This window comes from Cottoperca gobio, chromosome 8 (assembly GCF_900634415.1).
Source record: "Cottoperca gobio chromosome 8, fCotGob3.1, whole genome shotgun sequence".
Lineage (NCBI taxonomy): Eukaryota > Metazoa > Chordata > Actinopteri > Perciformes > Bovichtidae > Cottoperca > Cottoperca gobio.
Genome location: NC_041362.1, coordinates 19,239,994 through 19,262,077, shown reverse-complemented (window position 1 = coordinate 19,262,077; position 22,084 = coordinate 19,239,994). Strand labels below are relative to the sequence as shown.

At 38.8% G+C, this 22,084-nt stretch overlaps 1 protein-coding gene across 6 annotated transcripts; it reads left to right on the top strand.

Annotated features, from left to right (window-relative positions):
• The first annotated feature begins 184 nt into the window (after window positions 1-184).
• Window positions 185-19,427, top strand: pih1d1 (PIH1 domain containing 1). 6 transcript variants are annotated; one of them, XM_029437922.1, is made up of 12 exons: window positions 3,091-3,109; window positions 3,265-3,360; window positions 4,413-4,495; window positions 5,706-5,763; window positions 5,890-6,078; window positions 8,163-8,224; window positions 13,306-13,387; window positions 13,473-13,569; window positions 14,051-14,077; window positions 14,243-14,321; window positions 15,434-15,626; window positions 19,312-19,427. In XM_029437922.1, the coding sequence occupies exons 3-12, from the start codon at window positions 4,415-4,417 to the stop codon at window positions 19,359-19,361; spliced, it is 918 nt and encodes a 305-aa protein (XP_029293782.1). In that variant the 5' UTR covers window positions 3,091-3,109; window positions 3,265-3,360; window positions 4,413-4,414; the 3' UTR covers window positions 19,362-19,427. The 6 variants fall into 6 exon arrangements, with proteins under 6 accessions (XP_029293785.1, XP_029293784.1, XP_029293782.1 ...); XM_029437921.1 differs by having other exon boundaries at window positions 3,104-3,161; XM_029437927.1 differs by lacking the exon at window positions 3,091-3,109 and adding an exon at window positions 3,137-3,161 and having other exon boundaries at window positions 15,483-15,626.
• Window positions 19,428-22,084: the final 2,657 nt, after the last annotated feature.

The following is a 22,084-nucleotide window of genomic DNA, read 5'->3' as shown; positions in this document are numbered from 1 at the left end:
GTGGTCATTTGGTGGCTTTATAACTTTCTTTCTCAGGATAACTAGGGGATTTGTTTTGTTCTTTATCACAACAAATACTCAACATTTCTGCCATTTCTCCGTCTTTACGGTAGCTTGGCTATTTAAACATGAACAGGATGCCCCGTGTTGGTCTAGTGACGATTCTCTGTGACCAATCAGTGGTCGGCAGTGTTTTAACTCCATCTTCTAGTATCGGCTCAGCTCGCTTGGAACCTTTACAAAGATGTGCCAAAACAAGTAGCAGGTACTATCCACGACCTTTGCTAATGGAAGACCAAAAAACAGTGAGTAGAGTAGAGCTGTGCCCTCGCATCCAGTGGAAATGCAGCATGTGTTGGATATATACAGCCAATACAGTGTCATAAATGCATATGTCAATATTTTACCAACTGTTTGTCCTTCACAATGATCTTTACTCGTTGAACCTGCGTGACTGATTTTTTTTGGCCACTTGGGAGCAGTTGAAACAATCAGTAAACACAACATTAACATATTATTGCCTTGTATAAGGTGTTGGCTAACAGTTGGTTATTTACACATTGAGCAGATACAGAGCAGGATTAGCTTCCAGTTGTGCTCCTGATCCAACGGTAGCTCTAAGTTCATTATTCAGTCTCCTTTTAGCTCTGGTCTGCTCTGCTGAGACAAATATCTAGCTTTTTAGTTGTTAAATGTTCCATTATGTTCACCAGCTAATTGCTAAATTTCTCTGTCGGCTGTTTGGTGTATACAGCGAGGTTATCAGAGGTTTTTGCATCTGGAAACTTTACTGATTAGAGCCACAGGACTGAACCAAAAGAGTTAAGTTGCGGCCGTAGCCTATAACCAAAACAAGAGAGAGGCTACAGAGTCAAGTTCATCTCTACAAGTGACTCTTTTCCCATTTTACACAGTCATTTACTCAATTGTTAATGTAAAAATATTGATTGGAGCCACTTTAAGGGACTTTCCTTAACACAATTGTCAGGATGGCTTGAAGTACCTGTATTTTCCGCACTATAGAGCGCACTGGATTATAAGGCGCACTGTCAATGAATGGTCTATTTTCGATCTGTTTTCATATATAAAGCGCACCGGACTATAAGGCGCATTAAGCGAAACAAAACAGTCAGATAAGTCAGTCAGTCAAACTTTATTAAACGTGTTCACAATAACTCAACATTGTTCAAACGTTAATGAGCGTATTCACAATAACTCCCAACCTTGTTCAGTTGTAACACGTAAAAAAAACAGTCTGATACCGCCAAATCAAACGTCATCTTCTTGCTTCCTCCACTTCCGTACCATTGATTCATTAATGTTGAATTCTCTCTATTCCCATGTTCTAATACGTGACTGATAGCCTTGAGTTTGAAGTCCGCGTCGTAAGCGTGTCTCTTGACAGGTGCCATTTTGGGGTCCTTATACACACACACTGTAATATTATGGTGAAGCACAGTATGTATTACTCCGCGACGCTCCTGACTACGGTAGCCGTAATGCTGCAAGCGGTGCGTGTTATGCAAGTACAGCGCGTATCCCTATGCGTAGCTAGACAGTTAGCTAACATGCAAAAGTCCTCCAATGAAGATGCAAGGTTTGCTTTCTTGACTTTACTGTTCTTATTTTACTTCGTAAAAAGACAAATAGTTTCCAAGGCTCAAGCATCACAGACACAAACACAGTTTTTTAGCGTCTCTGCTCCACGTGTTGATCTCGCAGCTCCGTAAACAAAGATCCTCGCAAAGCAGAAGCGCTCACTCTGACACGCCCCCAGCAAACCAACAAACCAAGGAGCGCTCACTCTGAGTCAAAAAACATGTCCCAACTCTATAAACATAGAAATAGGCAGCACAGTGCGGCTTTGTAGTTTAGAAAAGTCGTACTAAAACATTTTGACAGAGCGCCGTGTACCACACAAAATCGCTTCGAGATCAGTAAACACAACCAGAATTAATCCATATATAAAGCGCTCCGGATTATAAGGCGCACTGTCGCTTTTTGAGAAAATTAAAGGCTTTTAAGTGCGCCTTATAGTGCGGAAAATACGGTAACCCTTGTGCTGTCTTCACATCCTGTATACTCCCCTTGTCCTAAGGGTAAAAAATGACCCGCCTCTTAAACCTCTTAAATAAAGCAGCTTCATTGAATTTTCAACCCAAATCTATTTTGCATGAAGAAACAACCTGTAATTAACCACACACTTTATAAATGTCTCAGTTTTCCCCTTTTCACAATGCAAAAAGACTGCATTATATTAGTGGACACCACTCGTTTTTCTTTTACAGCTCACTTGTTAGAATGGTTTTCTTTACTAAAGTAGAGGAATATTATTATCATTTCATTTTCTAGCTTTAGATAGTACTTATGTAGCCTAAGAAAGTAAAAGAAATGTGCAAAAAAATGTTTTGAATCAAACAGAAACAACAGAAGTGAAATTCTTATATACTGTACAGAAACAATTTAACTGCAAAATAGTAGTTTTTCAAGAATTTAAAAACTTTGGTCATGGGTGGGTAATGATGCACGTTCCCAAATAAGTTGTTGTTTTTCTGAGATCAAACAGTGGCAGGAATAATCTTTTTGTTTAGCTTTTGGCTCCTGATGTGAGGATTTCAGCTCTTAAATCTCATGCATTAAAAGCTAAAGTTTGCACTGGATTATATACTTAAATTCATTTGCAGGCGTTTGAATCGGCGCATTATCTCATCACAGGCCGTAAAGTTAAGACTATTTATTTTGTGGTGACTTCATTAATAGTTCGACTCTCATTCCTACACACAATTGTGGTGCAAATTATGTTAAGATGATCAAAAGATACTAGGTTTGTCTTTGTGAGTATTTTATTAAAAACAAAAAAGGCTTTCTGCAGAAAGGATCAAAGCATACAGCACAAAGGTCTGTCAAGCAATGATAACGTGTGTAGAGTGTGGTGTCATCATTACATACTTCAGATTGTCAAGAGAAGGGTAAAGGAAAAGTACTGCTGCAACTAGTTAAGACCGGAACTGGCTTTGATCAGTTTGGCCATAAACTGCCAGACACAGCCCCACCTCCTCCTCAACAGCTGACTGCTTTCTCCCTCAATGAACACCTAGGTCATCTTGAGGTAATATCTTCCCTAATAAGTACCAGCCATGGAGAAAAGAAACAGCCGTAAAGTAATGCAGTGTTTTTACAGTACACAGTTATATAAAATATATATATAATATAATATATGTACATATTTCTACTGTGATACCACTGACCGCTTTTATTTTGAAGGTTCAGAAGTATCGGAAGTGTTGTAGTTGTGTCCAGAACTGTTCAGAAGAACACCGGCGCGAGGTCTAACATAAGTAAACGGGCAAGGGTAGGAAGGTAAACACATTTGTCATTTACGTGTGTACAGAGAAGGGATGCAGCAAACACACTGTACACACCGCAGAAAGTACAATTATTTGATTAGAAAACAAAGAGCGAAGCCACTCGTTCTGTATGCACTGCTAGTAAGCTAGCGTTAAAGCTATGCTACAGTCTCTGGACATGAGACATGTAACCAAGACGACAACCGTTCCACATTGCCGGTAGCTAGTTTATGTTATCTGGTTAATTAAAAGTATATTGCTAGTAATGTGTTATGGCATATAGTGTTAGGCTGCACACAGAACAACGCGTTACATGCCCCTTATTGAAAACAGTGACAAAATGTTCCGGTGAAGAAGTCACTGTATTCACAGCGTTCACAACATGTGATTAAATGAGTTATCTGTTCTTTTGACTTGTTGACAATGAAGAATATGAGTTGTTTAAAGGGGCACTTTACTGATTTTACACATTAAATCCAGTTTACTCTTCACAATGAGTACTATTCTGCTAAAACTGTTGTGTAATGTCCAAGTTGAAAAACATTTATAATAACCGTCATGATGTCATCAAGAGTGGGACTTTTTGGAAAGCTCGCCTTTTAAATAATGTGACACCAGTCGTCCAAACTAGTTTTGGATGGCGTCATGATAAACTTTCGTACCACTAAAACCCTTAAAAATGGGTTATTAAGACAGCCCATCCACTTGTCCCAATCTTATACAGAGAGGAGTGGAAAGCTGTTGTGAAAAAGTAAAAAGTACAGATTATAATGTGTGCATATCTAAAAGTTGTTCCATACAAAATATTTCACATTTGCCATGTGTCACATATCACAATCATAGCAAAGTCATGAATTTTTTTTGACAAGACATTAATTAACCGCTTTACATCAAATATCTATTTTGTTATTGTTTTTTGGTTTGTTTCTATAATGATGAAATGTGTGGTTGATGAGGGTGACCGTATGTGCGACTGTTTCTCATTACAGGGAGGTTCCTGGTCATTAAAGGCTAAATGTCGTTTGTGAAAGTTGAATTAATTCATTGACTGATTTTTGCCCGCAGCCATGACGACAGACTCCTCACTCCTCAACTCCGAGCTGGAGTTACAGCAGCAAGAGGAGCTGTATCAACAGCTGCTGTTACAGGTACTACTGCTTTAATGGGAATTCTGAGTTCATGGGAGTCTGTAACGTTTTACTTAACAGCGATCACTGTAACCACAAGTGACAATTACAGGATGGTGAATGGTAAAACATAGTCTAGCAAAAGCAAAAGTGGTAAATATTCATAAAGTTACTGACTCAGTAATGGCAGTCACACAGCATTATCCTTTAAAACGTTATCAACTATAAGTGACTGTTCATACCGGACCACAGAATGTGGTAGCAGCAAAACCCTCATTTTATTGTTAATGAATTAAATCAAGAGGAAACCATGTGTTTTTTTCTTTCTTAGTCTTGCTTTAAAGGAATAGTTCAAGTTAATAGCATTACTTATCATGAAAAAGCTTGATAACTTTAAAACTTAAAAACTTTGGAATCGCTATGAATGCAATCTTTTTATTGTTTTAATTGATGCATGTATATATTTTTTGACTGCATCTTATATTCTTATATCTATATTTCATTTTATTATATTTTACATGTCTAAATTGTATATTTATTGTTGTCTTTATGGAGCCTCCTTGCAAAATATTTTTTTTCCAAAAAAGTTTCCATCTTCTCATTTAACTCTCACCAAAAAACAACTAAACACATTCCACATTCCTAAAATAACTATTTCTGTAAGGAAAAAAATCACAGGATGAAAACCATCTCTTTTGAGCTTTGGTAAAAATAAACTAAATAAGCAGTTAAATGCAGGAACGTCTGCTCTGTGGTTCTCTAAAATACATTTGATAGAGGGCCTGTTAAAAAGAACGTATGCTTATTGTTTATATAAAACTCTCATCTAGTACAAGCATTTTGTATATATTAAGCTATTAATCAGGATTTGATTTTCGGTTAGGCCTATTTCAAATTTAGCCAAGAAACGTATTGTAAAACCTCAGCTGGATTCCAGTGGAGGCATGATCATTTACTGGAAATGTCAGGAGAAGATAATACGACACCATGAAAAAGCTGCAGTTTGCAAAACCCTTCCAAACCCACAGATGACTTTCCCTCTAGTCAGTCCTGCCCCGGGGGCTCCTTGTTTTTCATTTAGTCTTGTTCGTGTTAGCTTATCTTGACTTCTTCCTCTTTCCTTTTCCACTTTGTCAATAACTCATTCTTTATATAAACTGCATGACATTCAAGCATTTTTCTTTTGAAGTTGAACATGTGTATAACCGTTCATGAACTTCTGTCTATTTAGACAGTGGGAAAGATGCAGACTGAAAATCCAGACTCCAAAGTAATCCGACCACAACCTGGTAAGTAGCTCCACAATGCAAGTTATATCAAATCTTCACATTTGAAAGACTGTACCACAGTTTGTTCATGGATGGATGAGATTTCATTTGTCTGTTTTTTCTTTCTCTGTCCCTCGCTCCTCTCAGGCATGTGTGTGAAGACTCTCGCAGAGCCAGGCAAGCAGAAGGTCTTCGTCAACATCTGTCAGTCAAACTCTGTCCCGCTGCCACCAGAACTGTCCAGAGAGGAACTTGTGGAGCTGCTCCAATCAGAAGATCCCAGCGGATACAGAGTTCCCATGAGCCTCGGCGAGCCGCACACAGAAATAGACAATAGTATGTAACTAAGACACACATACATTACATACATTAACTGGAGTATGGAAAGTCACAACACATAATAAAAGTGTCTGTAAACATTATATTGGCGACATACAGAGAGATAGCAACAGGCACGCGCCAAATGCATGCGCTCAACCTAGTTTGCGACGGATTGCACAATCCGAGGTGATTGCGCAATCCGAGGGGAAGCTCAGCTCGTCGCTGCCTCAGCTCGCATCTCTCCTGTATCTGAACAGAGAATACGCAAATTCAGCGATTTTGACTAAAAACGATCGAAATTATTGGAATCATACAGAAAATATATTTATAGCACAGACCAGTGGACAAATATACATTTATATTTATTGTATTGTTATTAGTTTTTTTTTACTTTTCATGACCGCACGTCCCTGGTATAGACTGTGTGTGTGTATATATATATATATATATATATATATATATATATATATATATATATATATATATATATATATATATATATATATATATATATATATATATATATATATATATTACATTATATTATATATAAAAGATGCTATTTTGCTCTACATTTTGTGGTGACTTCATTCATAGTTCGACTCTCATTCCTACACACAATATCTTACGAATATTTATCACATTCTAGCTGTGCTGGATCCTTTTTCCCTTTTGATTCGTGTAAGAATTGAGATTCTACTCTTCTAAGATTATGAATCGATTGCCAAACAAACAGAATTGGAATGATTTTAAAACAACCTATCTTTAGTATAGTATAGTAATTGTTCTTGGTGTGGACGGCTGATAAATTCCTTCGGCACTATATAGATCGTGTGCATGTGACGTCACGCTTATGTCCCAACCCGTAAATCAGCCATGTTGGTTGGAATACACAACCAAGACTGCGGCCGTTCACGTGGGAGTTGCTGCAACGCTTCATAATTTTCTTTGTATTTAAACGTCTAAGATTGAAAGAAAATGCCAATCGTGTGCGCAGTGTATAATTGTGGTCATAACGCTACTCGTGACCCAGAGAAACGGTTCTTTAGATTTCCTACAATCATCACAAACAACGATCCACAAAAGAGGGATGAATTGCTGTCTACCGAACGCCAGTAAGCTGGTTTAGCAACATAACTCGTGAGGATTTAACAGAAGAAAAAGCACAATTCACCCGTGTGTGTGGCGTCCACTTTATATCTGGTAAGAGCTCATGCTAAAGCTATGTTTACAATGTTTACGTTAAACATTTGTGCTTATGATATACCCAAACACTGTAAGACCTCACCTCACTCACAAACCATGGCTTGAGCGATGTATCTCGAGCCCTTTGAGAGTGATTTACACGGGCATGGACGAGCACCCTGTCATCTTTCAGTGGTTTGGTAAGAAGACTACCAACCCAGCCAGAAACAAAGACATTATAAGCATCTAAGCTCTTGTATGCCTTCATTTGTGCGTTGGTTGCCAACGACGTTTGTAGCACAAGGTAGTTCACAATATCCGGATATTCAATCGGCTGGTAATGAATCTAAATCCTCAATATAATCCGACGGCTTTAGCGTGTACGGGTCACGGCCGCAAATTTGGACTTTTCCTCTGAATCTTGCCTTTGCAGAGGACTCCAGAGAGTCAGAATACTTTGAAGAAGTCGGAGTTGTTGTTGTTGTTCGCTTTAGACGCCATTGTTGATTTGTTATCAAACCAACATGGCGTCGCACGCATACGTCACACAGTTTTGTCACGTGTTTGCACACTACCTATAGAACGTTTACTTCAATGCCAAACTCTCTGATGAGAAAGACAGAAACTAGTATTTTTCTGCCAGCAGATGCAAGCTGCAAACATATAGTATTTGAAGCACTTAAATGTAAAATTATCAAATTTACGTAGATCTCTTGGCTGCATTACATCTCGGTCAGATGATTTTTACATACCGTGTTGATTTTATTGCCTTAATCTGTTTTGAATTCACACACTGTATTGTCGACAGCCGGAACGCTGCAGTTTAAGCATTTAAAAAGTTTGACCTTTGTTTTCTCATGCTTGAACTTGTGTCCCAAAAGATTGAATTCACTTGTTTTTTTTCTCTGTTTCAGACTCTCAGGGTTGCACAGCATATGATGTGGTCGTCAACCAGGAGTTCTTCCAGAAGTGCCAGGTGTGTGTGTGTCTGTGACTGTGACTGTGTCTGTGTCTGTGTCTGTGTCTGTGTCTGTCTGTGTCTGTGACTGTCTGTGTCTGTGACTGTCTGTGTCTGTGTCTGTGTCTGTGACTGTGTCTGTGACTGTGACTGTGACTGTTGTGACTGTGTCTGTGTCTGTGTCTGTGTCTGTGACTGTGTCTGTGACTGTGTCTGTGACTGTGACTGTGACTGTGTCTGTGTCTGTGACTGTGTCTGTGACTGTGTCTGTGACTGTGACTGTGACTGTGTCTGTGACTGTGTCTGTCTCTGTGTCTGTGTCTGTGACTGTGTCTGTGACTGTGACCGTGTCTGTGTCTGTGACTATGTCTGTGACTGTCTGTGACTGTGTCTGTGTCTGTGTCTGTGACTATGTCTGTGACTGTCTGTGACTGTGACTGTGTCTGTGACTATGTCTGTGACTGTGTCTGTGTTCTTGTTTTGTCATCTATAAAACTAGATTTGTAATTATTATTAAAAGGAATAAGAAATAGTTGAGATACTTATACTTGCTTGGGATGATGTATGTTAAAGTGTGGAAGTTTATATGTAAAGGGAACATATTATAAAAAACTTTTTTAGTAGACAAGAATTATTATTTTAAGAATTATTATCTGACAAACTAAAGAAACCAATTGAATATGAACTACTACTGCAGTAGTATGGTTTTAAAGTTTGTTTATGTTAAAATGATCTACTGTATTACTACTATGTTCACATAGTGACAAAGAAAGAAATCACAAAAGAATAACAATCATAGATGACAAAACATCACGGTGTCAGATAAAGCTTGTGCTTTAGATGTTTACTGGATTGCATGTGATGAGAGCACAGATGCGACAGACACCGCACAGCTGTTCATTTTTTTGCGAGGAGTTGACGAAAACTTTTGCGTTACGGAAGAGCTGCTTGGTCTTACGAGTCTAAAGGGAACAACATAATTCGAGCACGAGGACTTTCCCACAGAGAATTTCAAGCTTTCCTGTCTGATGTCGATGCTGAATACGGGGACGTACTCCACAGTTCTCATGTGCGCTGGCTGAGTCGCGGCTCCGTGCTGGAGCGGTTTTATTTCCTGAGATCAGAAATCGATCTGTTTTTGAAAGAGAAGGACCGACCTCTTCATGAGCTGAGGGAGCCTCCATGTTTGGCAGACCTGGCATTTTTAGTTGATCTTACTGGTCATCTCAACACTGAACAAGAGCCGACTGCGCACATGAAAGCATTCTGTGTTAAGCTCCGTCTCTTTGAGACACAACTACGCAACTTCAATGTTGTGCACTTCCCCACACTGTCAAATGTGCTTTTCCAAAGGCCAAGCTTTCTGATAACAAGGGGAAATATGTGTCTGTGATCACATCTCTCATGACAGACAGCACTTCCAAGTTTTCTATCATTGAAAAAGAAATCGAGCTGATGAATGCAGAAGAAGTTTAAGAGATGTTATATAATAATAATTATATACGATAATTCCCTGAAGAATCAACATCAGCTTCTCTCCCTCCCCGACTTCTACCGGAGCTTGGAAAAGTTTCCTCTGATGAGACGCCACGCACAAGAATGATGAGTCTGTTCGGCTCATATATGTGAGCAAACATTTTCTCTGTTAACTCTGAACAAAAGCAGATTGAGAACCAAAATGAGCGACAGCATCTCTGTGATGTCCTTCGTATCTCAAACACCAAACTTACTCCTGACCTGCAGCATCCTTCAGTCCACAGCATCACTGCTCCCACTGAGTGCAACGCTGTTCCCATTATAGGAGAGTTAAAACATTTATTACACAGTATTCATGTTAATAAGCTACATTTCTCAATAAATTCAGTCAATTAAAGTTGATAACATTTTCTAACTAACGTTAGTTGATGTGTTAACAAGCCAGACTTAGTGATAACGACAAGGCTGGACATCGATAAGGTCTCAGTAATTGAATTACCAATATCTGACCATCACTGTGTTTTTTTTTATGCTAACCTACTCTTAGCAAAGACCAAAAGAGAGACAGTGGTCAAAAAAAGAATACTAGATGACACAGCAGAGAAAACATTCTCTAACATCATGAGATCATGTGAGCCATGCTCAGACTGCTTCTTAAATCTAATGGTTGAAAATCTAAACATTACCCTGGATACTTGTTGCTCCATTAAAGGTAAAAAAGAAATCCACTGACAGAATCTCCCCATGGTTAAACAACAGCAATGTTACTCAGACTAAGAGGACTTGTAGAGCAGTTGAACGAAGATGGAGGAAAACTAAGCTCACAGTTAACTATGATATCTACAAAGAATCCATGCCTGCCTATGGTAAAGCAATGCAGCTGGCAAGAAAGGATTACTTTTCTAAGATTATCACAGAGAATATTGGAAATTCTAGAATACTATTCTCGACTATTAACCAACTACTGAACACTGCCCCCACCCCTCCGCAGTCCTCTGCATCACAGCGTGAAGAACTCACATTGTTCCTCGATAATAAAATAACTTCATTCAGAGCCAGCATCACTCATGATGCAGACACAGAGTACATCTGCAAACATTGTGATGTAACCATGGGAACATTCACCTGTATCACTTTAACTGAGCTTCATAAAACTGTGATGGAATGTAACTCCTCCACCTCTTGTGTTGACCCGATACCTACAGCATTCTTTAAGCGGATATTCAACAGCATTTCAGGTCACGTCCTATATATTATAAACACGTCTCTTCTAACGGGCATCTTCCCAGGCGTCTTCAAAACAGCAGTTATAAAACCCTTGCTAAAGAAACCTAACCTAGACAGTAATACGCTGACCAATTACAGGCCAATATCTAACCTTCCATTCATTAGCAAAATACTAGAGAAAATAGTCTCGGTCCAAATAAACTCCTTTCTTAAAGAAAACAACATCCTGGAGGAATTTCAATCAGGCTTCAGAGCATGCCACAGCACCGAAACTGCTCTGATTAAAATAATTAGTGACCTCAGACTAAACTCTGACACAAACAAGGTCTCAATTCTTATCCTGAGCGCAGCATTTGACACGATCGACCATGACATCCTAATTAATCGTCTGGATAAACTGGTTGGTCTCTCTGACTGTGTATTAAACTGGTTCAGAACATATATCAAAGGGAGAAAGTATTTTGTCAGGCTTGGAGATCATGTGTCAGAGAAGCATGATGCCCACTTTGGAGTTCCACAAGGGAGCTGCCTCGGTCCATTATTGTTCTCCCTATACATGCTACCACTGGGGGACATCATTAGAGAACACGATGTGTGCTTCCATAGCTACGCGGATGACACACAACTGTGCATCTCTGCTGAACCAAATGATACTACAGCTATTAACTCCATCACCACCTGTCTGTCAGCAATAAATAAATGGATAAGCAATAATTTCTTAAAATTAAATGAGAACAAAACTGAAATCCTACTAGTAGGTCCTGTAGCAAAAAGAGAGATGATGCTGAATAACATGGGGAAAGTTACTCCTTTAATTAAACCTGAAGTTACAAGTCTTGGTGTTATCATAGACTCAGATCTAAGCTTTAAATCCCACATAAACAAGGTGACAAAAACATCATTCTTCCACCTTAGAAATATAGCTAAAATCAGACAATTTATAAATCAAAAGGATGCTGAAAAACTAATCCATGCTTTTATCTCAAGCCGACTCGATTACTGCAATGCACTCTTTACCGGCCTCCCAAAAAAAACAACAGAGAGACTTCAGCTCATCCAAAACGCTGCAGCGAGGCTGCTGACTAGAACCAAGAGGAGAGACCACATCAGTCCAGTGTTAGCCGCTCTACACTGGCTTCCAGTAACTTTTAGAATTGATTTTAAGGTCCTCCTTCTTGTATACAAAGCCCTAAACGGAACCGCACGTAAGTTACACTGCCAACTCTCTAATCAACTATGTGCCCCCAAGAACATTACGATCATCCACTACTGGTTTGTTAAATGTTCCCAGAAACATCCAAAAGAAAATTGGGGTTGCAGCCTTTTGCAATTATGCACCAAAGCTATGGAACACTTTACCTGCAGACATTAGGGAGGCAAGCTCGCTCAATATCTTCAAAAGTAAGCTAAAAACATATCTCTTTACTTTAGCCTTTTAATGGTGATATTTTATATCTCCTTACTTTAGCCTTTTAATAGTGATATTTTATATCTCTTTACTTTAGCCTTTTAATAGTGATATTTTATATCTCTTTACTTTAGCCTTTTAATGGTGCCACTTTAAACTAATTGAAATGATTTCATACATTTTTAAGCTTGGTTTTCCTGAAGGAGGATCATTTAGTGTTGAGGAAGTAAGAAAGTTAAAAGTAAGGTTGAGAGAGCAAGAGGAAAAAGTAATGTCAAAGAGAAAGATTAAATCTGAAGCGCTGAAAACAATGGAAGAACATAAAGACAGTTTATGTTATGGGAGAAAGAAGCAGAGACCAGGGATAGGAAGAAAGTATGTGGATTATTTGCAAAGACAAATATAGATGAAAGTACAGACAAAGGGATTATGAAAATGTCAAAGAATGTGTAAAGGCTGCTATTTTATCTGCTATTTTAATTCAGCTTTTTTTATACCATTTTAATTCTGCTATATTATATTATTTTAATTCTGCAATTTTATCTGCTATTTTATATTATTTTAATTCTGCAATTTTATCTGCTATTTTATACTATTTTAATTCTGCTATTTCTATAATGGTACTTCAGACTCATTTACATCTACACTGTGATTATTGTACTGTAAATGATCTTATTCTGTCCTTGTACTAATTGTTATGTTTTTGCTGTGAAGCACTTTGGGCTGCAATTCTTGTATGAAAGGTGCTATACAAATAAAGATTATTATTATTATTATTATTATTTTTATTATTATTATTACTTGCTGCCTAACATATCCCACTGACAGGTGCCATTGTAACGAGATAATCAATGTTATTCACTTCACCTGTCAGCGGTCATAATGTTACGGCTGATCAGTGTATATTTATGTCCTATTAAGCCAAACAATTGTCCTCACCCCACACTGTGTAACAATATTAACATAAATGTATGTTTGTGTCTTGCAGACGGATCCCTTGTTCCAGCAGTTTGTTATTCTGGTGTCTTTAGAGGGTTTGGAGAACAAATACAATCTGGAGCTAAGTAGAGGTCAGTGTGTGTGCGTGCGTGCGTGTGTGTGTCCTCCCTTGGGAGCAGATATTGAGATTGAGATTCGGTGTTTGTGTTCCTGCAGACTGGAAGGTGCTGAAGAACAGAAAGTTTTTGGGTTCTGTTAGCGAGCAGAACATCCGGACAAAGGGCAGGCCGGTGATTCAAGAACTGCAGCCTCAGTAAGTTCCTCTGACCCTGTAAACAAAAACAAAACATGAACCTGCTGGGGAGTCGCCCAGACAAAACAAAAAAAAACAAAAACAAATATGCAAGCTGCCATATTTTGTCCCAAAGACTTTCTCTTGAGAAATGTCTTCGATGAGGGTAAACGCACATTTCTTAGTAGACAGCCAAGTTTAATTTTGTAGTCTTCTTCCAGCTCCTACAGCTCATAAAATAAGTTGTTCCCGTACTCCACTAAGGGTCTTTACTTTTATATGCTTGTAGTTTACTTCCTGCAGTGATCTAAAAAGCCCACAACAACATGAAGACTATATTAGATCATTAGAAGCCACAGGCTGAAGTGTGTACATTTCTCATTTTATTAGGCTTGGAAAACATGGAAAATTACGAAATAGCGCAGAGACACGGTGTTATCCAAGGAGTTTATGATTTGTATCAGATGCTCATATTTCCTGCTCTCTGTCCCTTTTCCTGCAGGGACAGCTTCACTGCTACGGCCCAAAGGTAAACCTCTTCTTATCTGCCTGTTTTACATTTTATAGTCAGAGCAACTTGCCGGGCACGTTTATATCTGTTCTCACTGATTCTCTGACCCTTTGTTTTTCCTTTGTTTCTCATTCCCGCTTTTCCTTTCTCTGTGTCTGTTTTTAATCTTTTCAATTTAACCAGACCAGAGTTCACGTTGCTTGTGGAGCCCCCTGCTGGTGATCCTGAGTACCTCATTGCAGAAATAAAGCTCCCCGGAGTGGTGAGACATACTGTACAATACACGCATACATAACCGAACAGTATGAAACTGCATTCATGTTCAAATAGAAACGAGTGCAAATACTGTGCGATAAAACCAATAAAAAAAAAAAACAGGGAGGGAGCAAGAACAGGTATTATAAGAACAATAAGATAAGAATAAAGCAAAGAAAGATTAACCTTCAGTTAAAGGCAATGCTGAATAAATAAGTTTTCAATTGGGTCCATAGATCTGGCTATTTTCTTATTTGTGTAATAGTTTGTATTTAAAAACAAAACCAGCAGCAGAGGATGTAAGAAGCTACGAAGGATTATAAAACAACCAAAAATTAAGTAAAATAACTTTAAAATCAATCCTAAAAGACACTGAAAGTGCAGGTTATATAAAACTGGGCTGATGCAAACACACTCTTGTGTCTCCCCCTTTCCTCTCTTCTACCCGGTTTCTTTCTTTCCTCCTTCTGATTCATACAAACATCAGCGTCTCGTTAATGACTTGGAAACAGGATATAAACTGAAAAGGCCCTAAAACCAATAACACATTATAGAAGAAAAAAAAAGAAAGGAATGCAACCAAATTGCCACTTTTAGATTTAAAGATTTATATCAACAATATTTGGGAGATATTTTGTGATTCTGAACATTAAATTACTTTGGTGTAAAAAGTAGATTTATTTGTAAGAAGAGATGAAGAGATAATTAGATTTATTCCTACAGGACAGTGTTAATGAAACACGTGTATAATCTACTGGATCAAAGAGCTTCTGCCACAACACTGTTATAGTGTTGTGTCTGGTGCACAGAGACATGTCCAGGTCATGTGTCTTAAGTTGGTTAAAACTGCATCAATATGATCGTCCATCGTACTGCAGTGCCCCTACTCAGTTTCACTTTCACTTTTATTGTAAGAGTAGAAAATACCGTTCAGAGGCCATAGGACAGTAAATCTGTCGATCTATCACTCTACCTCTATTATTCATTATTGGTGTAAAAGACAGTACACAAAACAGGTTGTGACAAAAATGAATAGAAATATACGAGCTGCTTCTTCATATGATGTCATCATGCCCAGTTATATGTCCTCTAATGTTATACAGTATGTCCATGATACAGACTGTCAGTGTAGGAGAGTCTCAGCTGGGTGAACTTGTCTCCTGTGCAGCCGTCGTCTCGCTCTCTGGTTCTGGATGTTGGAGAGGACCGACTGGTGTTGACAGCTCGGCCCTCGCTCTTCTATCTCGACATCTTCCACCCCTTCCTCGCCGACCAGAAGAACAGCGTGGCACAGTACAACAGCAGCACTCAGGTACAAAACGCACACGTAGTATATACTGCACACACACTGTGAGACTGCACTGACACATGGCTAAAACAACAAACAAACAAAGATGACACACCCACACTGTTTCTCAAAGGGATAGTTCGGATGTTTTGAAGTTGTCTGAGGTACTTATCCAAAGTCAGTGTGTTGCTTACAGTATTTGGCGCTTGGCACGCCCCCAGTTTGTAGAAACAGACAGGAGTACGTGCACGGGAGCAGAGCAATGTACTGCTGTGGACGGGGGCAACAGCAAAACATATGAAAGCCGCCTAAAAAAAAATCAATATTTAAATGTAGGCTATATTTAAAATATTACCTTGCTGTCAGACGGCCCTTTCTTGATCAATCCTAAGCCTAAACTATAACTCTTTTGAAAGCCTTGTTCTTACGCTCTCAAACCCAACATGGAAAACAATAAAGCCAGTTTTATTTGTTACTGTGTACCGCCCTCCTGGTCCGTATTCTGAATTTCTACCTGAATTCTCAAAATTTTTATCAAATGTAGTCCTTAAAACAGATAAAGTAATTATTGTAGGTGACTTTAATATTCATGTGGATGTTGATAGTGACTTAATAATGCATTTATCTCAATATTAGATTCAATTGGGTTCAGTCAGAATGTACATGAACCAACTCACTGTTTAAACCACACTCTGGACCTTGTTCTGGGATATGGTGTTGAAATTGAAAGTTTATCAGTGTGTCCACATAATCCTCTTTTATCAGACCATTTTTTAATAACTTTTGAAGTCCTGTTACTGGACTACAAGCCAGTAGGCAAAATATCCTACGCTCGATGTTTATCTGAAAGTGCTGTGACTAAATTTAAGGAAGTGATTCCATCAGCACTTAATTCAATACCAGGACTCAATATCAATATAACGGAGGACTCCAATGCTAACTTTAGTCCCTCCCAAATTAATTATCTTGTTGATAGCGCTGCAGCCTCACTGCGAATAACACTCGACTCTGTCGCTCCTCTAAAGAAGAAGATCATAAAACAGAAAAAGAAAGCTCCGGCTTAATTTACAAATCTGCAAACTAAAACAAAAGTCGAGAAATCTTGAAAGTAAATGGCGTTCCACTAAATTGGAAGAATCTCGTTTAGTCTGGTTATATCATCTTAAAACGTTTAAGAAGGCTCTCCGTAATGCCAGAGCAGCTTATTACTCTTCCTTAATAGAAGAAAATAAGAACAACCCCAGGTTTCTTTTCAGCACTGTAGCCAGGCTGACAGAGAGCCACAGCTCTACAGAGCCTTCTGTTCCTATATCTCTCAGTAGTGACGACTTCATGAGCTTCTTTAACGATAAAATTATAATTATTAGAGACAAAATTAATCTCCTCCTGACCTCAATTGGTAATGACTTAACTTCAACTGTCGGAATTTTAAAAACATCTGTAACTCCTGAAATATATCTAGACTGTTTTACTCCAATCAACGTTAACCAACTAACTTCAACAATCTCATCATCTAAGCCATCAACCTGTCTTTTAGACCCGATTCCAACTAAACTGTTTAAAGAAGTTTTACCCTTAATTAACACCTCTTTATTAAATATGATCAACCTGTCTCTATTATCTGGCTACGTACCAAAATCCTTTAAAGTAGCTGTAATAAAACCACTTCTTAAAAAGCCTAGTCTTGATCCAGAGGTTTTAGCCAACTATAGGCCGATATCTAACCTTCCCTTTCTCGCTAAAATCGTTGAGAAAGCAGTCGCAAAACAGTTGTGTGAGTTTTTACATAATAATAGTTTATTTGAAGTTTTTCAATCTGGATTTAGAGTTCATCATAGCACAGAGACGGCACTGGTGAAAGTTACCAATGACCTTCTATTGGCATCAGACAAAGGACTTGTCTCTGTTCTTGTCTTGTTGGACCTCAGTGCTGCTTTCGACACTGTTGATTATGACATTCTACTACAGAGACTGGAACATTGTGTTGGCATAAAAGGAACCGCACTAAGCTGGTTCAAGTCCTATTTATCTGAGCGATCTGAATTTGTACTTGTTAACGATAAATCCTCCATGACAGCCAAAGTCAGTCTTGGAGTTCCGCAGGGTTCTGTACTTGGACCGATTCTATTCACCTTATATATGCTTCCTTTGGGCAATATTATAAGGAACCACTCTATAAACTTTCATTGTTATGCGGATGATACCCAATTATATATATCAATTAAACCAGATGAAACCAATCAATTGGCTAAACTTCAAGCATGCCTTAAGGACATAAAAACTTGGATGTCCAGAAACTTTTTGATGTTAAACACAGACAAAACTGAAGTTATTATACTTGGCCCTAAACGCCTCCGAAACGCATTTTCTAATGACATAGAAGCTCTGGATGGCATTAACTTGGCCTCCAGCACCACTGTAAGGAATCTTGGCGTCATCTTTGATCAGGATCTGTCGTTTAACTCCCACATAAAACAAATCTCAAGGACTGCCTTCTTTCATCTACGTAACATTGCAAAAATAAGACACATCCTGTCTCAAAATGATGCAGAAAAACTAGTCCATGCATTTGTTACTTCAAGGCTGGATTACTGCAACTCATTGTTATCAGGTTGTCCCAAAAAGTTGCTTAAGACTCTTCAGTTGATCCAAAATGCAGCGGCACCTGTATTGACAAGAACTAGGAAATGGGATCATATTACTCCTGTATTAGCTGCTCTGCACTGGCTCCCGGTAAAATACAGAATAGAATTCAAAATCCTTCTCCTGACTTACAAAGCAATTAATGGTCAGGCTCCAGCATATCTTAAAGATCTCATAGTACCTTATAAACCAACTAGAGCATTGCGCTCCCAGACTGCAGGGTTACTTGTGGTTCCTAGAGTCTCTAAGAGTACAATGGGAGCCAGAGCCTTCAGCTATCAAGCTCCTCTCCAGTGGAACCAGCTTCCAGTTTGTGTTCGGGAGGCAGACACACTCTCCACATTTAAGAGTAGGCTAAAGACTTTCCTTTTTGATAAAGCTTATAGTTAGGGCTGGCTCAGGTTTGCCCTGGATCAGCCCCTAGTTATGCTGCTATAGGCTTAGACTGCCGGGGGACACCTCCCTGCTCTCTTCCTTCTCTTCCTCTCTCCTCCCCTCCCTCCCCTCTCTTCTTCTCCCTCTCTATCTGTATGAATTTATATTGGGCTATACAAATAAATTTGATTTGATTTGATTTCTGACGGGAATAGAAGCCGTTATATCCATGTATGCTCTCACCAAAGCCGCCAGACTGAAGACCTTGCAGAACACAGAAGTTAAGTATTTAGTTTGTGTTACTGTGTGACTTTAGTTAGTTTGGATTCACCAAAGTCACACAATAACACAAACTAACTAACCAATCAGGGCAACGGTTGAGCAGCAACTCCTGTGTTCTGAGAGGTAAAATAACCTCGTCCCAAACATAGTCATGAAGCTGTCTTAGGGCAAGGTAAAGTGGTAAAAATGTTCTAAATGTAGCGTAAACTGATATTGATTGTTTTAGATGTACGTTCTGCTGCTGCCCCGTCCACAGCAGTACATTGCTTTGCTTCAATGCAGTAACTACTGCCTGCTTCTCCAGCCACTGCAGTAACACTCTGACTTTGGATAAGTGCCTCATACAACGAAACATCTGAACTATCCCTTTAACATACTCTATACTTTGTCCCTGTTTTCTCTTTCCCAGATCCTTACAGTCACTATGCCCGTGGTGTCTCCATGAAATTACGGAAATAATGTTCAGTTATTTATATTTTGTTCAAAAATGATGCTGTACTAATAAAAGTGTTTTTTATAAAGTCACGTTCGGCTGTGTGGTTTGATTCGTGACTTAAATCTCCATTAAAACAGCGGCGGGTCCCAAAGTCTATAAAATGTCAGCTTTCTAAGAGCTGCAGATCTGCTCACTACTGGACTTATTGTTCTAAACTTTCCCCGGCCTGTTTCTAATCTTGTGGTTTTGGATCAGGTATTGTAGAGTGACTCTGTGTACGGCAGTTTAAAAACATCTTCCCCCAACGTGTCGTAAAACATTTTACGAGTCTGTACTAGACTCTTGAGACACTTTTACAGCAGACTAATTCAAGTATTTGTTTACTTTCAAGATTCAAGATGTGTATTGTCATATGCACAGATAACAGACAGTTATACTATACAATGAAACACTTACTTTACTAATTCTCTAACAGCAGAAATGTAAAATTAGAACTAAAAGCCAGAGATATGCACAATATACAATATAAAAATAAATAAAGAGGTAAAAGGTATTGCACATAGGTTCACAGTACAGTCTTAGTACTGTGAAATTTGAAATATTGCACAATTAGGGCGGACAACAACAAAGATGATGTGTTGATGAGAAAATATGATGTTGAACGTTCTGATAACTTTGGCCACAAATAAAAATCCCTTGCCATGCTTCTTACTATTCACAGCGCGTCACCTAACATTCCTGCAGTGACAGTTGGAGGTTTCCCCTCATCTGCTGTTGGCCAGTTGGCCACTGAGGGGGGGTCGTTTCTCTTTCATGTTCCACACCCAGATTTCTAACAAGCCTCAGCATTCAGTCAGTAGAGGTACAGTCCCCTAAAGGGTTCCTGCTTTCACCGACCCAAATGAAAATATATTAACATTTTCCTGGTTCACCAGTGTTTTGCAATTCAGTCAAAGGAGCCAGTTATTACCTTTATGAAAATGAATGACAACACATTATTGTGGTGTGCCATAAGTATAATGAATGACAAGAGTCCAGAGTCCTAAACTTTTGAGTTTCGAGTCCTAAACCATGCAGTCTTCACCAAATGTTTTATCTTTGGTTTAATCTTTTCTAACTGTCGCTCAGTAACGACACGTTAGTTCTTCATGATTCGCTCTAACTTGACTGGATGCTGTCAGAGTGGTTCAAACAAGGTGAGTAATTAAGTGTGGACTTGCTGGGAATGAAAGGCGTTAACTTAAGTCAATTCAGGAAATTAAGGGAAATTCATTTATTCGTGTTACTTTTTAATCTTAGGGCTTGGGGGAAGATATCAAGTGTTTTTCAAATGAAGTCACGAGTCAGTGGTGTTGAGTTCAAGTCAAGTCTAAAGGCATCAAATGTGTGACGAGTCCACACCTGTGAGATCGTAAGTGGACCTTGAGGTGAGGTTTTGCTCTATGGAGTCGAGGGTTAAGACAATAAACAACATGAAATCTTTAATATTTCATACCTGCATTTTGGCGACAAGTGCGTTGGACTTGCCTTTCTTGTTTATACATAAATGTAACTTTTAAATGTAGCCACTTGCACTAATTTGACTTTTAGTACTGCCTTCAGTAAATATCTTTTGCCGTAGATATAAATAGAGGAACATTTTAATTCTGTGACCTCTTTTACACTTGTGTAGCTAACACAGTGACCTCCACACATGAGGTCAGACCCAGGATGTATGGAGCCAAAACTACAAGTTTGGGATGTGGTGTGCTTACTTTTTGTGGTGGGCTCCTTCTGTGAACTGAATACCTCCCCTTTCATGGAAAAAGAGTCACTCTTCTATTCGTGGATGTGCTCTGGTCATCCCTCTGCCGGTCGCCCCCCTCCCTCCCTCCCTCCTCTTTTCTCTCTCTTTTTCCTCCTGTTGCTGATCATCCACATCTGCTGGGTTCTGCTCTGCTCTCACACTTCTCCCTTTGTGAGGGCGTTTTTCCCACAGTCACTGTTGACAATGTTCTCTTTTCAGATTGACATTTCTAAAACAGATGTTCATGAGACGTTCATGGATTAAACAAGTGAAATAAAATGTGTTAATTCTTGAGCTTTAGGGGTGTTTGCAGGCAACTTGTGTTACCCAGAGCTAGGCTAGCTCTGCCATCCAACTCTGTAAGAAAGCGAATAAGCATACGAATTTCCCAAAATGTGAATTCTTTGTGATGTGGTTGCTGAGGATCTTCTTTATAGTTGCAGCAGCTGAGGCTCATGGATACTGTACTCCTAACTGAAGATGTAACGTGTGGATATTGTCTCATTTGTCTTAAATATTTCTTGCATAAATGGTATTTCTGGTTTGATTGTTTATATTGCATTTTAATGTTCAAATTTGAATAACATTTGAACATCGTTCACTGTACAGTGTGATGAAATAAATGTCAAACTGATTATATCATTTTGCATAATTAACAGATATGTTTGTTGAAAATTATAATGCTGATGTAGAATTTCATTTTCATAAAGTCCCCTGTGGGCTTCTATAGGTACTGCAGTAGTATAATTTGATATTCCTTTATCTATGTCTATTCCTTTTGTCACTTTCCTCCTCTGTTCTCTGTCAGTCTGAATCGCTCACATACACCTTCCACTTCCTGTTTCCTCCTCTGTTCGTCCATCTCTTCCTCAGCTCTGTCTGACTTGTTCTCATACTCACCACAGTTTGTTTTTGGTGGCAGATTTCATGAATGAAATAATAACCCCTGTCTTTTAACAA